At 35.4% G+C, this 18,360-nt stretch overlaps 2 protein-coding genes across 3 annotated transcripts in view; one reads left to right on the top strand and one right to left on the bottom strand.

Moving 5' to 3' along the window:
- The window catches only part of mbl2 (mannose binding lectin 2), a 199,369-nt gene that overhangs the window by 149,351 nt on the left and 31,658 nt on the right, over positions 1-18,360 (bottom strand). The window lies entirely within an intron of this gene.
- On the top strand, positions 3,469-18,187 carry casq1a (calsequestrin 1a). 2 transcript variants are annotated; one of them, NM_001003620.2, is made up of 11 exons: positions 3,469-3,858; positions 10,393-10,486; positions 11,821-11,921; positions 12,122-12,233; positions 12,338-12,411; positions 12,881-13,011; positions 13,090-13,135; positions 14,784-14,838; positions 14,926-15,026; positions 16,234-16,308; positions 16,388-18,187. In NM_001003620.2, exons 1-11 carry the CDS (start codon positions 3,622-3,624, stop codon positions 17,021-17,023), a joined length of 1,662 nt encoding a protein of 553 aa, NP_001003620.2. In that variant the 5' UTR covers positions 3,469-3,621; the 3' UTR covers positions 17,024-18,187. The 2 variants fall into 2 exon arrangements, with proteins under 2 accessions (NP_001003620.2, XP_073772011.1); XM_073915910.1 differs by lacking the exons at positions 16,234-16,308; positions 16,388-18,187 and adding an exon at positions 15,311-15,591 and having other exon boundaries at positions 3,472-3,858; positions 14,926-15,087.

Raw genomic sequence — 18,360 nt, forward strand, 5'->3', positions numbered from 1 at the left:
CATAATGTTGGCATTATGATTGCTATAAATTAATGCCAGATTTACCACTAGATGGCATCATAATGGAAAATATGAATAGGCATTAGTTCAATAGTTTGCTACAAGTTCTGAAATTAAAAATGCCTAGTTTAGCATATATGTTTGCCATGTAAAGCAATTTTACAGACATTTAAAAAGTTGTAAATGTTTTAATGTTACATGGACTATTGTCACTTGATATTTGTTTTACATATTTTGATGTATAAATATTTCATAATCCAATCATTTTATAAAAGTTAAAATCCTCACTTTTTCCCTGAATGAATGTAATTTAGAAATACGTCATAGACTTCTTGGCATAGACTTTAAATAGGTTTTGAGCATGTCCTATTAACAAATGTCATTACCATTTAATGAAGGATTATGATTTTTTTGACAGTCTACACCGGATATGCGGTAACATCCAAGCGCTCTTCTTTTACTTACATCCCCCTTTTCATCACATCATCTCTCTCAAACGCTCTGCTTTGCTTCATCATTAACCACCAGCTGACGACTAAATAGGCTTTAACTCCACAGGCCACTAAATAAAGAGGCTGAAGCAAAGAGAACATGTAAGATCACGTTACATGATTTTTATTAATACTTCGCCTCTCGTCTTTCAATTTGTCAAGCAATCTTGAGCTATTTAGCGACCTTGCGCACACATATGATCTTGTGCATACTCTAACTGTAGCGCGCTCACAGAGTTTGAACATGTAGGCCGTAAAACTAAATTCTTATCTCTGATCAACAAACCGAACATGAATGCTAGTCGGTCGTGTGTCATATGCACCATTTTGGCCAAAGCAGAATTGCAAGCCAGAACTGACTGCCCAAAATGCAAAATGACATCTGTGAAACCTAAGGAGGTTTCAGCCTCGTCCCGGACTGACCTAGTGCCACATTCTAGCACCAAGGATAAGCCAAGTGCGACAAATAAGACACCCTCCACCCCATGCCCGTCTCCAGGCCATGTCTTGTATTTTTAGCCAAGATCTGAGCGCTGTAACACTTAATATGGCATAGGACGTCTTCCTGTGTGCCTTAAGAGCTCTTTCAACTTTATTACGTGCTACTTCAATCTTTATACTCTTTCATTCATGCTTAATCTACAGTTGTACCAAATGCACAAACTTTCCTTGTCATTTTTGGACCATTTGAATTTCTATTCAGAATACAAACGACTGATTTGAAATGTTTAATTTGTGAGAACACTTTATAATAACTACACACTATAAATCATCTATTAAGCATTAGCAAATAGTCAGTTTATTATCTGTTAAAGATTAACTCTACATTAACAGATGTTAGTAGTAAGCATAACTGCAGATAAAAATGCTCTATTCTTGACTAATAAGCACATATATAATGTTCTTATTTATTGTATTTTCATTATTTCCATTTCATTGTATTTTCATACTTTAATTATTATATGTTCATTAGTAAATTAAGTATCACATCATTTACAAACCAGTTATTTGAGAGAAGTTGCTGGTTTTAAAGATTATTCAGAATGCACAAGTAAAGGATTAACAAACTATTCAAATTAACATGTATATATCTTATTAGGCAAGTATTAATAGTTAATTTGTATGTTTTTAACTCAACTTCATCCAGTTTGTGACCTAATCTAAAGTGAGGACTTTTTATTCTTTATGCAGTGCATCCAGAAAAATTCATAGCTCTTTCCCTTTTCCACATTTTTTTATGTTACAGCCTTATTCCAAAACGGATTAAATTCATTTATTTACTCGAAATTCTACACGCAATACCCCATAATGACAATGTGAAAAAATATATTATTTAAATTGTTGCAAATTTATTAAAAATAAAAAACCCTGAAAAATCACATGTACATCAGTATTCACAGCCTTTGCTCAATACTTTGTTGATGCACCTTTGGCAGCAATTACAGCCTTAAGTCTTTTTGAATATGATGCCACAAGCTTGGCACACCTGTCTTTGGGAATTTTTGCCCATTCCTCTTTGCAGTACCCCTTAAGTTCTATCAGGTTGAATGGGAAGCGACGGTGTACAGCCATTTTCAGATCTCTCCAGAGATGTTCAATAGGATTAAGGTCTGGGCTCTGGCTGGGCCACTCAAGGAAATTCACTGAGTTGTTGTGAAGCCACTCCATTGATATTTTGGCTGTGTGCTTTGGGTCATTGTCCTGCTGGAAGATGAACCGTCGCCCCAGTCTAGGGTCAAGAGCACTCTGAAGCAAGTTTTTTATCAGGATGTCTCTGTACATTGCTGCATTCATCTTTCCCTCTATCCTGACTAGTTTTCCAGTTCCTGCTGCTGAAAAACATCTCCACAGCATGATGCTGACCAAACGTAACATCTGGCATTCACTCCAAAGAGTTCAATTTTAGTCTTGTCAGACCAGAGAATTTTGTTTCTTATGGTCTGAGAGACCTTCAGATGCCTTTTTTTTGCAAATTCCAGTGGCTTCCGTCTGGCCACTCTACTATACAAGCCTGATTGGTGGATTGCTGCACAGATGTCTTTCTGTAAGGTTCTCCTCTCTCCACAGAAGAACGCTGGAGCTCAGACAGAGTGACCATTGGGTTATTGATCACCTCCCTGTCTAAGATCATTCTCCCCCAATCACTCAGCTTAGATGAAGCTCTAGGAAAAGTCCTGGAGGTTCCAAACATCTTCCACTTATGGATGATGGAAGGCACTGTGCTCATTGGAACTGTCAGAGCAGCAGACATTTTTCTGTAACTTTCCCTAGCCTTGTGCCTCGAGACTATCCTCTCTCGGAGGTCTACAGACAAATGCTTTGTCTTCATGCTTGGTTTGTGCATTGACATGTTCTGTCAACCCTGGGACCTTATATAGAGAGGTGTATGCCTTTTCAAATCAATCAACTGAATTTACCACAGGTCAACTCCAATGAAGCTGCTGAAACATCTCAAGAATGATCAGTGGAAACAAAATGTAGAGTTCAATTTAGAGCTTCAGGACAAAGGCTGTGAATACTAATGTACATGTGATTTTTCAGGATTTTTATTTTGAATAAATTTGCAACAATTTCAAAAAAATCTTTTTTCACATGGTCGTTATGGGGGATTGTGCATAGAATTTTGAGAAAATAAAGTTACATAAAATATTGTGGAAAAAGTGAAGCACTTGTACTATAGCAGTATAGGGTCAGTAAGCCCTTGTTAAAAGTAGAAATCCAATTCCTGAAATCAAGAAATAGTGATAAAAATAATTATTAATATGCAAATCAATTAAGATTAAGATGGGCTGCACTACTGTCTCTATCTCTCTTATTTGCAAACTCTCTCTCTCATGTCAATCTCAGTATCTCTCTTTCTCATATCAATCTATCACTGTCTCTCTCTCTCTCTCTTTCTTCCCCATATCAATTTATCAGTCTCTCCCTCTCTCTCTTTCTAAGCCCACCCCCTAAAACACTCTGGACCCTGTTGCTCGTCTCTTTTAGCCGTGTGTTGGGGTTTCAAACAGGGGGCCTCAGGACTTGGTCTTGTCTGTTCTGGGTGGCGGGGATCACAGGTCCTTTCGAATCCAATTTTATGTTTTAAATTCAGTGGAACTACACATTTCCCTACTTTAAGTATTGAATCATGAAGTGGAACCTTGTGTTCCTTGGGCTCCTCCTGACCTTCGGGCAGCTGTCATGGGGCCAGAAGGGTATGGACATCCCGGAGTACGATGGAAAGGACCGCGTTCACGAACTTAACGCCAAGAATTACAAGTCTGTGATGAAGAAATATGACGTGATGGTGGTGTACTACCATGAGCACGTAGGATCCAGCAAAGTCGCCCAGAAACAGTTTCAGATTGAAGAGCTGGCCCTTGAGGTGGGTTTGGGCAAAGGGAAAGGGGAGTTATTGGTAAGAGCGATTACCAGTTTAACTGTAGGCAAATGTGAAGTGTGTTGCCACCCTGCAATTACACTCTTCATTTACATATATGCTTCACGTTTGCCCACAGTTACACTGGTAACATCTCTTACCAGTCAACAAAAAATTGTTATGGCATACAATGGCACCTGACATATAGTTTCAAAGTACTTGTTTGTGAGACTAACCTGTCTTCGCTCAAGCAAACCACTTGTAAACTAATGTCATAACCATTGTTATTGTTAACATAATACTTTTCCTGACAAAATAATATATTAGATAATATTAGAATAGTATATTATTATTATTAGAAATATTACTAAATATATATTTAAATGACAAACTATCGTATATGAATATACAATTGAGCCAGAAATTATTCATACCCCTGGCAAATTTAAGCTAACAAAGGTAAATTAAAGGTGAGAAATATATTTTTTTAATCACAGTGCTGCCTCTTGTACATCATCTTACTATCTTTTAGAAGAGGTCTTTTATCATCAACAACAAAAAACCTTTACATTTAAGGTAACTTTTGCCAGGGGTATGAATAATTTCAGGATTGACTGTGTATAAAATAAATGTTCCACAATATTATTAGATACTGTCTAAACATATAATTATTGGTCAAACCCTTTCTTTTAAATTTTTCTTTCTTAATTTATTTTTAGTAAATGGTAAAGATATAGCCAGTCACAGGTAAGATGGATACACTTTAAAAAAAGACAAAAAAGTGGCACTGTGATAATATGAAGCTTTGTATCATGACTTTTAAGGTGTTTACACCATATTTTGCATTATATATGCATTAGATGTTGAATTTAAATGACAAGGGATGTATGTAATTTCACAAAAAGATAGGTGGTGATTAGCAGAGTGCAGTACAGGAAAATTAATCTAAACTACTAAGTGTACTAATCTATTTTTAGCACATATTCACATATATATACACTGATGTTATAAACTGAACTGCATCTGAATTTGCTGTGACTGAAACTGTATTTGCTCTGATACGTCAAGCATTTGTTAGTGCCCATTATTTTTGATTGTCCAAACCTGACAAAGGACAATTGTAAGGTCATTAAATGAACACACCTTGCTAAGAGCTTTAAAGGAGCAGTTCTCCACCAGAGATGGGAATGTGGTGTCGGTTCCTCCAGCCTTTAGAGCACTCTGCAGTATGGTGTCTGTGTTCATAAATCTGCTGATGCCACACAGTAAATTTGCACCCTGAGCACTAGCTCGGATGGCTCATTTTTCAAAGGAATTTGTCTTTCTGGTTTTAACCGGTATGCTTTGACTGTGGGTTTGTCCCCAAGTGGACACCAAGACTAATATTAAGTAGGATCCAAAAATGCATTCCTCGTATTTTCAAAAATATATACTGTGAATTTTATTGTTTAAAAGGTGAAATGCATGATATGAGTTACATGTTCCTACAGCTGAGTGTGTTACACTGTATCCAACATAGTATTTTGTGACATAAGCAAAATTGTCACCTGCTGGCCTTATTTATGTTAGTACTGCGTGTATAGGGCCTGAACGACAAGGCCAGGGGCCAAAGTATTAGATTACATAAGAAAACATGAATCGACAATGGTGTTGCTGTTTACTAAAAGTATTAAAAAATAGCTTTTGTTGGTTTTTAACAAGGTAGAAATAAAATAAATTTCTAAATATGCTCATTTAATGTAAAACAGAATTTTAAAATGTATGTTTCTTTAAGTTAAAAGATTTAAGTATGTGTATTATTAATAATAATAGCTAATTTAATAAATGAGCTAACTTAAAACATTATATATATATATATATATATATATATATATATATATATATATATATATATATATATATATATATATATATATATATATACACAGTGCTCAGCATAATTGAGTGCACCCCATTTTACAAAAAAAATTTGTATCCATTTCTTAGTGAATATAGGCAATGTATTTTGGTGCATTTAAACAAAAAGATTTATTAAATAGATATATTTATTAAAATAATATTTTAGTCACCAAACATACTTTAAAATTGAAAGATAATACAATTTAATTCAAACAAAATATTGCAAAAAAATTACAAACTACAAAATTTAAACTTTTTTTTTTTTGCTTTGATTTTTTTTTCCTTTTTAAAATTTGTATTTAATATTTTTCTGTAACATAAAATTGTGTGTACTAGTTTTGGATGCTATTGTAGAGATAAGCTCCAGATTTGGCTTTAGTACTGACTAATCCAATGTATATGCATGCATGGAATATTGTATAGCTTACTATTAAAAATATTAATTTAAAAGAGAGATTTGTAAAGGGTCTACTTAAATTTGCTGAGCACTGTATATATATATATATATATATATATATATATATATATATATATATAGAGAGAGAGAGAGAGAGAGAGAGAGAGAGAGAGAGAGAGAGAGAGAGAGGGGGGGGGAGAGAGAGAGAGAAGAAAGAAGATCTAAAATTTACAATTTAATTAGTTTTTTTTTTTATATATAAAAAAAGTATACAAAAACTGTTAGAATTAATAATAGAAAAATCCACAAACTTCAACTTCTGACCAGCATTTCAAATAAACAAAGACAAAGAGTCCCAATCAAACATGCTAAAATACATGAGCCTATTCCCTTAAAGTCTCAGCAGGCAGAATTCAGCTCATGTGGTCAAAAGGTTACACCATCATTAGCCGTGCTGTCACCTCCTCAAAGCAACAGTCCTCTGTTGTTATTGAACACTTTGTGCAAAGCTCACAGTTGTGGTCCTCAAGAGACAACAGGCACTGATCTATTGTGTTGGATAATAAGATTAAATAAGATATTGTGTTTAAAGGACCATGCCACAAAAGCTATTTATTTACTTACAAACTTGCTTATAATTAAATGTTTTATTTTGCGAAAATATACAGTGCCTATGAAAAAATCCTCATACCCTTTGAATATCTTTACTCACATTACAACCTGCTTTTAAAAGACCTTCAAGATAAAGATTTAGTAAGGCACAGGTTAGGAGAAGGCTAAACATTTCAAAAGATGGGAAGGTGATTTGGAGTGTGATTTGATTTTAGGCTGACAAATAACAGGATATAGAACATGACAATAACATAATAATGATAAATAACATAGTTTTTCAAAGGGGTATGATGATTTTCCATAGGCACTGTATGTGTCAATGTTATTCAAAATATAATACTGCAGTAATGTCATACATTGCATGCAGCCATTTATCTAAATAGACCTCTGATTTGAAAGTAATCTGTGGTGTAAAATATACGTTGTCTGTTCAGACGGTTGTATGATTAGTATGTGTGACACCAGAATACACTGTACTCAGGTGCTGATGTAATGTTACATGAGTTATAACAGCCTGTGTGAGCACATGAAATCTGCAGTGTTGGCTGAGAGTGCCGAATGTTGGGCACATTACTGTACCTGTCAGCGGATCCCGGGAACCTGAACGTCACCAGAACCTTGCCAAAATAGTCCCGGCTGATCACTTCACAGCACTAATTATAGACTTCATTGCTGTCATAGCTGTTTGGGCACCAGAGGCCTGCGATGCTTCATAACAGAAGATCTGCTTTCTGCCCTTATAGAAACTCTGGTATATGCTCTCATTTACACCAGTGTTCTGCTTAAAGTTCTTTAACGAGCAACAAATGATTCTACTTACAAAAAAAGTATATAAGAGAAAAAAAAGAGAATACAAAGTTCTTAATTGTGTTATTATTATAAACTCTAATACTTATTTATTATTCAATGCAGAGATGTTTATGGTAGATTTGATTGGAAAAGATGGAGGGATGCAAACAGGATGAAGATAAAGGTGGCATCAAACTGCTGGATCTGTATTGAAATAAACGTCTCCTCTTTCCTCTACACAGATTTTGATTTGACAAAAGCAAACTCCTTGCAGATATCTTCTCTTGTTGACGCGTGGCTTCTTGTGGGTCACCTTATATAGCCGAGAAGATCTATTTGGCCTTAAGCCTCTATCTGAGTTTAGCTTTAGATTTGATTAACAGACTTATATTCCTCTTACACCCCCACCTTTGAGCTCTAAGACAGTAGACTAAACTGACAGGAAAACCTTAAGATATTAGATAATACTCAAGATGTACAATCAGGCACATTGAAAAAGAGAACATTGTTTACTTACTGTAGATATTGTTGCACATAGATAAAGAACTATAAAAAAACAAAGTATTTGTACAGACTGAAATGTTTGGATAACCCTTTTAAAGGTCTAATTCCTATAGTATAAAAAAGTCAATTAAAAACTGTGACTAAATGTTGTAATGCAATTTGTTTGTAGCTTGTGGGTGTTTTTGCATTTGTTAGCATTTCGAGTTACATTGTGAGACCTTAAAATCTGCTCAAACAACTTTTTATGTTTGTTCTACAGTACAAAGGTAAAAATTATTGAGATTTTTAGTCGTTTGAAAACATATATTGTACATTTTTAGTCTCATAAACTTTATGGAGCAGGCAGTAATTCTTTCTACATGTATTTTACTTTTTTTTCATAGAACCTTTGCAAAAACTTGTCAAAATTGTTTATTTTTTCTTACTGCAGGCTATATTGGCATGTGGCATTAACACATTATTTAAAATTTCTTGTTTACACTGGTTTCTCCAAACCAGCATAAATAGATAAAAACAAAGGGAAACTTTTGTTTTCTGTGCTCTGCTTCCATGTCAGTACCATAAATGAGAGTCACAGCTTTTAAAATTCAAAAAGGGCAAAAATCATATATTAAGAAGACCATGTATAAATACCAAATCTCAGACTGAAACTGTAGTCTTAATCATTTCCCTGGCACATTAAATAGATAGTTCACCCAAAATAAGTATTATGTCATCGTTTGCTCAGCCTTCACTTGTTTCAACCCTTTTTACATTTATTTTTTCAAGATATTCTGAAGAAAACAGCAGCAATTAACTTGCATCGTAAATTTGTTTCTACTTGAACATCCCTGCTGATTACCAATACTCTTCAGAATATCTTGTTTTGCATTTAACAGAAGTAAAAATGCTGTTCAGAAACAGTAGGGTGATTAAATTTTCACTTCTTTTGTGTGAACTATCCCATCAATAAAAAAGGCATTGGACGATTCACAAATAACTAATTTAAATCTTTTTGATGATCTCCACAATCTGAATGATTTAGTTACAGAATCAATTTGGTCAAACCATCTAAAACATAAATATATGTGCATATATTGCATAAGGTAACTTGGTATCTGCCATATTGAAACACTTTATAAACATGCAAGATCAAGAGACAGTAACTGTGTCAGAACCCTATTTAATATGATCATTTATATCTGCAGTTTAGCATAAAGATTTTTACAAGATTTAATGTTGCATATAATATTAATAATTTTGCATATATATATATATATATATATATATATATATATATATATATATATATATATATATATATACACACACACATATATATATATATATATATATATATATATATATATATATATATATATATATATATATATATATATATATATATATATATATATATATATATATCCCACCATAGATATCTGTGTTTGTTAGAAGCATTTGCTGTGCAATTTTATTCACTTTGAGCAAGTGATGAGCAACATGTGTAATGTTGACTGTTAGAAGATGTGATGATCACATGATCACTTTTTTTCACATTACAATTTTCCAAAACAAGGTCTCATGTTTGTTTCACGTATGACTTCAACATCATATTGACCATGAGAAGATCATGCGTATTTTTCTGTAAAGTTTATGCCACTTCTGCATCCTTTAGGATGTGTAAATTCTTCATTTTCAGTCTACTGCATGGAAAAGAGTTTCAGAAAGTCATTTTCAACTATTCTACAGGTCACGGATATATTCTGCACAAACTACTGAATTGTGTAAACTATTTTAGAGTTCAAGGTATAGATAAAAATACTCAATGACAAGGAAAGTGTGAATCTACAGGAATACAGAAGCAATTGTTTCATCTGTTTCACCCCAGTTCCAAATAATGTTTGGTGCACCTGTTTTCACCTCAGTCCCCTGTTCTTCCAGCTCAGCAGGCACACATAGACCTGCGATTGGTGGAGGCAGCTGTCCATCAGATGGGTCAAGTTTCACACCGATTTAGAAAGTGCAGGAGCAGCGTTCTTGATGGCGGCTTTTATGGATGTAAGACTGTAGACCAAACTAACTACAGTTCTTACAGCATAGCCTGAAATATCTGCACAGGCTGAAAACAAATGTGCTGTCCTGGTCCAACAGTGTGTTTGTATTACCGAAACCAGCTCTAAGGCGGATAATTAGAACATAATAGTTGTGTTGACAGGACACAAACCCTAAAAAGATTAAAACAAGTCCCTTTATATTTGTGTTTCAACATGAACAGCCCTCAACGCAGTTACAACTGAAGCACATACAATTTTTATTGAGCTGAATACCAGTAAATGTTGTATTCTTTTGTTACACAGCTTGCTGCACAAGTCCTGGCAGACTTTGACGATGAGGATATTGGAATTGGCCTACTCGATGAGAAGACGGACAAAGCTGTTGCCAAAAAGCTAGGTGTGTGCATTCAAAATGACCATATCTGTGATTTGACAGGCTTTACTCCAGCTAATACTATTTTACTGATGTACTGGAGAACATTTCGATTTAAAAACATTGAATGTTTGAACATAAAAAAATACACCACAGAAGAGATAATCTAAAATAGAAATTCATATAAACTACTAGTCTATTCAAGAGAGGTTTATGTTATGCATCAAAAAAGAATTTGTGTTTATTTATGTCTACTTTTTTAAGGGATTTTTTCACCTAAACATTTAAATTCTGTCATCATTTACTCTCCCTCCACTCCCTACCAAACATTTTTGAGAAATGTCCCCACAGGAACAAAAATGTACTTGTATTACTATACTTGTGGGTGTATCTGGTCCTATGAACACACTGTAAAAATGTTGGGTGCCACTCATTTATGCGATTTGTGTTGGGACAACATGAAGGAATTAAGTTAGGTATTAATTTTTACACAATTAAGTAGACTAAACATACGTTATTAAGTTGCCCCCCCCAAAGAAAAATCAAGAATTGTGTTATTTAAGCCCATTTTAAGTAAGTAATTTGAACAAACAGCTAACATATTTTTTGAGTACATACAGATTACAATGAGCACTCACTAAGAATTTTTGATGTTGGAAACTGGTAGATGTTCACTTCCATAGTATTTTCCCCAGCATTCACAAAATATCTTTTATCTAATATATATTAAAAACATCCATGTCAACAACATCCCGTGGCACTTGTCGTAAAGAGTATGGGTGTAACCCTGGTGTCCTCGCCAAATTTCCTCCATTGGCCCTTACCAATCATTGCCTCCCAATCATCCCCATACACCAAATTAGATCACTTTATCTCTCTCCACTACATCTATAGTTGGTTTGTGGTGAGCGCACTGGTGCCATTGTCCTGTGGTTGCCATCGCATCATCCAAGTGGTGGTGTCGGGAGACCTCCCTCATGATTGTGAAGCGATTTGGGTGTATAGCCATACATGATAAATGCCCTATATAAACACACATTACATTACATTATGACTAAAAAGAAACTCAAAACTAGAGTTTAGGAATGACTTGATGAGGATGAGAAATTTTCCTGTTTTGAGTGAAAAATCCCTTTAATGCAAAAATGTCAATGTATAATATTTTTGCACAGGAAACAGGATGACAGTTTTTTTCCACGTTTTTCTTAAAGTTTAATTGGATATAATTAGCCGTTTTTGTGCTATATTGATGTCTATTGCAAATTGCTTTCAGAAGAACAAACATGACCTCTTGTGGTCATTTCCCAAATCGGTCTACAAACATCCACAAGTTTTCAGAGTTTATTTGTGCTCTTTAGGTCTGGATGAAGCTGACAGTATCTTCATCTTCATTGAGGATGAGGTCATCGAGTACGATGGAGAGCTTGCTGCGGACACACTGGTGGAGTTCATCTACGATGTACGTGAAATGAACATGACCCTGTTTGTTGTTGTGAACTTTTCATCTTGCATGAAGCAACTTCCTAATCACCTTCACATGTTTTTGTTTACTCTTAAAATGACTTTATGCTCTTCCTTCCTCTTCCCTTTGTTTTCGGCTTGGTCCTCAACATCAACAGTCTGTCTTTTACATCCTTTCCTGATTGACTTTTTTCTCAGGTCATTGAGGATCCAGTTGAGATCATTGGCAACGTACGTGAAATGAAAGGTTTCAATAATATTGAAGAGGATATCAAGCTGGTGGGCTTCTTCAAGAGTGCGAAATCTGACCGTATGTATCAAATCAACATGTAATGGGATTTTTCCCCCTCATAAACCAAACTATTAAGTTGGTATACTGTATAAAAAGTTCACTAGGGGTCTTGTGACTTTTAGACTACCATGAATATGAAGACGCAGCAGAGGAGTTTCACCCACACATTAAGTTCTTTGCCACTTTTAATCCAAAGGTAATTTTTGTAATCTGCACAATTGTGTTTATGCATGGATGTACATATTATATGGTATTTTTACTTATCTGTTACCAAGTTATAATCTAATTGAAAACTTCAAATCACAGCACATGGAATTTTTTTTGTATAAACGGAAATGTTACCAGTTTTTTTTTTTTTGTTGTTGCTGTTTTTACCTTTTAAACACCCAAAGTGCACACTGCTGTTGCCACAAATACCAGTTTAATTAAGAAATTACCCTTTTTGCTATCACTTTCACTTTTCATGGGTGTAATAGTATTATATGCATGTTCACGTTGCTTGTGGCTTCATACATTTTTTTACTTCATACATCATTAATTAAATTAATAGTAAAAGTAATAAAAGTATTAAAAGCAGCACTTTTATTACTAAACATATTATCAAAAACACCAACCCAAAATAACAGTTTCTCCATTGAATAAACCCTTGCAATGGCTGTTTTCAGGTTGCTCTGAAACTAGGCTTGAAGTTGAATGAGGTGGACTTTTATGAGCCCTTCATGGATAAACCCGTCGTCATCCCTGGGAAACCCTACAGTGAGAAAGAACTTGTCAGATTCATTGAGGACAATGACAGGTGTGTTGACTAATATAGAAAATACTTCAGAATAAAACATAAAATCATTATTGAGCATTATTGAAAATGCCTCCACAGGCCAACACTGAGGAAAATGCAACCCCACAACATGTATGAGATCTGGGTAAGCTGGTGCTTTGTTGTGATGCAGTCATTTTAATGGTGCTTGCAAGGCAACATTGTCTTGATATTGCTGAAACATTTTATTTTCTTCTCTTTTTTGACAGTGTGCTACAATAGATTGAGCTTGAACCACTTTGCGTACAGAATCTTTTCAAAGTTTGTGTTAGATAATGAGATGAATGGGAATGCTAAAGGATAGCGCTGTTCTTTAAATGAACCATCAAACAATCAATATATATATCATGCTTTGGTGATTTTGCTGGTCTTTTGTGGCTGTTATATATACCAGGGTTGGACAATGAAACAGAAACACCTGATTTTAGACCACAATAATTCATTATTATTGTTTAGGGCCTTCTTTTGCGGCTAATACAGCGTCAGTTCGTCTTAGGATTGACAGCCACAAGTCCTGCACAGTAGCCAGTGGGATTTTGAGCCATTTTTCTTGCTGAATAGTGGTCAGGTCACTATGTGATGCTGGTAGAGGAAAATATTTCCTGACTTGCTTCTCCAAAACAGCACAAAGTGGCTTAACAATATTTAGATCTGGTGACTGTTCAGGCCATAAGAGATGTTCAACTTCACTTTCATGTTTATCAAACCACTCTGCTTGCAGTCTTGCTGTGTGTATCAGTGCATTATCAACCTGATACATGGCACTGCCTTCAGGATGCCATGATATTGCAGCCATGCTTCACTCTGGGCATGCAACAGTCAGGGCGATGCGCCACTTTGAGTATACGATTGAGGAAAAAAAAAGAACGTGGACTCGTCAGAAAACAATACATGTTTCACATTGTCCACAGCCCAAGATGTTTGCTTCTGGTACCATTGAAACTGACATTTGGCATAGGCATAAGTGACCTGGGCTATAGCAGCCCAGCCATGTCATGTAGAGCTCCTGATGAACTGTTTTGGTTGAAGCAGGACAGCTTAGGTGCACAATTCTGCTGTAAATTGAATTGCTGTGGTTTTTATGTTTTTTGGATATACAATCTGGAATAGCTTCCCAGATCCCACATCTCTTTCAGACAGCATTCTCTTGCATCCACAGTTATTCCTGTTGGATGTGGTTCATTGTTCTTGTTGGTATGCTGACATAAATCCTCTAACAGTAAATTAGCCAGTGGTTCAATTGTCCTACTCCTGTATGTATATATATATATACATACATGATGCTGCTACTTTGGGGATCATTAAGCTGAAGTTTTCATGTCACAAACAAGAAAGATGAATTATTCATTATAAATTATTACCATGAATTATTCTTGTAACTTTTTTTCATTTGTTCAAATAAGATGTCCTGTATCAAATCAGTGCTGCATGCAGTTTTATTTTTAACTAGTAAAGAACAAGTTATGTAGTGTAGCTTTAAAATAGTACAAAACAAATTATTGAAAAATGCATCATCAGTCTGTAAAGAAGGTCATCATCATGCACCAAATCCTTTTGCTGCCTTGCAAGCACTATTTACAAATATGGTATAATCACACAGGGTTGTCTATTAGAAAACTATCTGTGTGGACACGACAGAACTAATAAACTACTTGAAATTCTGAGTTAATGAAGATATTTAAAAATGTGATCTCATGATTTGTAACATCATAAGATCTTTCCCTTCATGTAGTGTAACCATCATTTTCTGACAGGAGGATGCTCTTGACGGCGAACATATAATTGCATTTGCTGAGGAGGGTGATCCAGGTCTGAAATATGTTTAATATGCTGCTTTTATTGATTCAGTTAAATTCTCTTTTGAATGTACCTGACATGTTTTTGGGTCTCTTTCAGATGGCTTTGAATTCCTTGAAATTGTGAAGGAGGTAGCAGAGGATAACACAGAGAATCCTGACCTGAGCATCATCTGGATTGATCCCGATGACTTCCCTCTGGTAACTCTAAGGGCTCTATTTTAACAATCTAGGCACAAAGTCTAAAGCGTACGGCGCAAAAGCTTTAATGTCCGATTCCACTTTTAATATTTTAAGGACGAAAAAATACGGTTTGCGCATGGCACATGGTCTAACAGGGTTTTGTTATTCTCTTAATGAGTTATGGGTGTGTTTTGAGCATAACGTGCATTAAACCAATCATAGTATCATCTCCCATTCCCTTTAAGAGTCAGTTGCAATACGTCATGGCACATTCGCTATTTACATGGCGGACTTTGTAAAAGGAAAAACTGAACGCTGCACTAGCGAGAAAACACTTTGACAGACCATTTGCAGTGCGAGGATAGAGAACGAGCCTCCTCCATTCGGCCTCTTTACTTTTACTCTTTACTCCTTTACTTTCGTGGATAAGGAAATGGTGATGTACGCACTCCACTGAAGACATCCATTAGCCTACATATTTAATTTAGTTTGTTAAGCGCAAAGATTTGTTTCAAAACTATCTCTAAATTCAGTTCTAATTTCCAGCAAACAAATAAATGAACAATAATACCGGCATGTGATCAAAAAACTGAGGTGTATCCAAATGCACATCCTGTGCCCCATATGGTCCAAAACCCAACAGGTGGACAAATCTATGCTTCTTTTTATTAAAACAAATATAAATATGCATATAATAAATACTACTACTACTACTATTAAATATTACATTATAAAAATGCAAATTGTCATGAATAAACTGAAAAAACCACCGAGATGAAGAAGGAATGGAGGCAGGGTTTTTGTATTTATGTAAAAAATAATAATTTTTGTAACATTTAAATGCTTTAATTCTTTTTATTTAAAATATTTCCATACTGCTGTACATCCTGTGTGTATTAAATAATGTGTACGCTTTTAAGGCACACAACTATTGTGATCTGCGCTGGACTTTAGATTTGCTGGTCCTTTTTAATTTCTTAAAATGGCACATCCATGAGTCCACGAAGCTGCACAAATGGATTTGCTATTTAAACAACGTCGCGCAAAACAGGAAAAATAGGATTGCGTTGGTCTGAAAATAGCAAGACATCAGCATATCTTGTGCCTTATTGCGTGTAGTGTATGATAGGGCCCAAAGGCTTTATTACACTAAAAAATACATATTCATTGGATGATCCTTGTGAAAACAGATACCGGTGCTTAAGCATGTTTTTGTGACCTGCAGCTTGTCCACTATTGGGAGAAGACCTTCGACATTGACCTGTCCTCACCTCAGATTGGCGTTGTGGAAGTGGATGATGTAAGTCTCTCACTCAGGATTGCATTTGGAGAATGTTGAGTCATTTGAGCTCTAAAATGAGCTGCTGTGTCTTCTGCAGGCTGAGAGTATCTGGTTTGATATGGACGATGATGACATGCCAACAGTTGATGAGCTGGAAGACTGGCTGGAGGACGTGCTGGAGAATAAAATTGATCCGGATGACGACGATGATGACGATGATGATGATGACGACGACGACGATGATGACGACGACGATGATGATGATGACGACGACGATGATGATGACGACGACGATGATGATGATGACGATGATGATGACGACGATGATGATGACGATGATGATGACGACGATGATGATGATGATGATGACGACGATGATGATGACGACGATGATGATGATGACGACGATGATGACGACGACGATGATGACGATGATGATGACGACGATGATGATGACGACGACGATGATGATGATGATGATGACGATGATGATGACGATGATGATGATGACGACGATGATGATGACGACGATGATGATGATGATGATGATGACGACGATGATGATGATGACGACGACGATGATGACGACGACGATGATGATGACGACGACGATGATGATGATGACGACAATGATGACGACGACGATGATGATGATGACGACGATGATGACGACGACGATGATGATGATGACGACGATGATGATGACGACGATGATGATGACGATGATGATTAAACTTATTCCATCTCACTTGCCATCTATTGTCCAAACTAAAGTCTGTCATCTGTCTAAATCATCAACGTCATAAAAATTCCTTTACTATTTCTTGTCGGAAATCACAAGGTTAAACGTCATCATGTAACTGTCACCTTGTACCATGCATATCTAATAATGCACTCATTATTGTCTCTCCCATTGACCCAATGTTCTATTCAAAGACCACGCTCTCTCTTAGACCTTCAGATATTCATATGTTGACATCACACACTACAATCATTAGCAATAGACGTGTATTGCTTTTAGTTTCTTACCATCCAGTTTCTTTCATTCATAAGAATATAGGCCTACTGTAATTGGAAATACAACAAAAATATTCTGGCAAAGGACCTGACTTTCAAGCAAAAATACTACCCAAAAACATGTAGGATCCTCAGAGGGAGCAGCGACATTATTTTAAGTGTACATCCATCTGTTAAAGTTGTTGTTATTGTCTCGCTGTTTGTTTGTTTGTTCCAATATGTGGATTGAGTGTTTGTCCCACTGTGATAGGACCTAAAGGTGCTAAGCAGGCTTTTCCTCAAGGTCATTCGTCATACCTTCTTTCTTTGTTAAGATAGGATGTGACCTTATGTGACGTTAGACAGAGAAGGGATTGTCCAGCCTTCCTTCGGTGTCTAAAATGTGCAGTAAATTGTTTTCTACTGAAAAAGAAACATTGATATTTTATTTTTTTTAACGAAGACAACTCTTACTCTTAAGTCTTAAAATAAAAAAACAGATTGGAATAAAATGGTGTAAATCATAGTTTTTATATGAATTTAAATACGCCAGATCTGGTGCTAGATGGTCTGCTTTAGACATATTTCAATGTGGGATGGCAGTTTTCAGCACTAGCTCTGCATTTCTCTGTTCATGTGAGGATACAGATGTTCATGTTGCTAATGATTTTTTTTCTTTAGGTTTTCCTTTGGTCACAAGGGCCTAATGTTTCACATAATTGCAAATGTAATGATGTGTTGAGTGTGTTAATGTGTTTATTCATTCTGAAGCAGTATCATATCTCTGTTTATTATTCTGTTTAATTGCATTCCCAAACAAATTGTGGCACTTTCCACGAATAGGGTACAATTTCTATAGTAAGTTTAATAAAAGTAACGTTTAATAAATTTATAAATTATACTTTTTCAACAATTTTAGATGGTCTTTTTATTAGCTGTCATACTTTGTATTCGTTTTCTCTGGGGTTTTAAAGTCAACATGGAATGAAGACTCATTTTCTAAACGAATGTTTTAGATTTCATTGTATGTCATAACTGGATCCTCCAGTGAATACTGACTACTCTCTGGTGATG

Source organism: Danio rerio, chromosome 2, assembly GCF_049306965.1.
Source record: "Danio rerio strain Tuebingen ecotype United States chromosome 2, GRCz12tu, whole genome shotgun sequence".
Classification (NCBI taxonomy): Eukaryota; Metazoa; Chordata; class Actinopteri; order Cypriniformes; family Danionidae; genus Danio; species Danio rerio.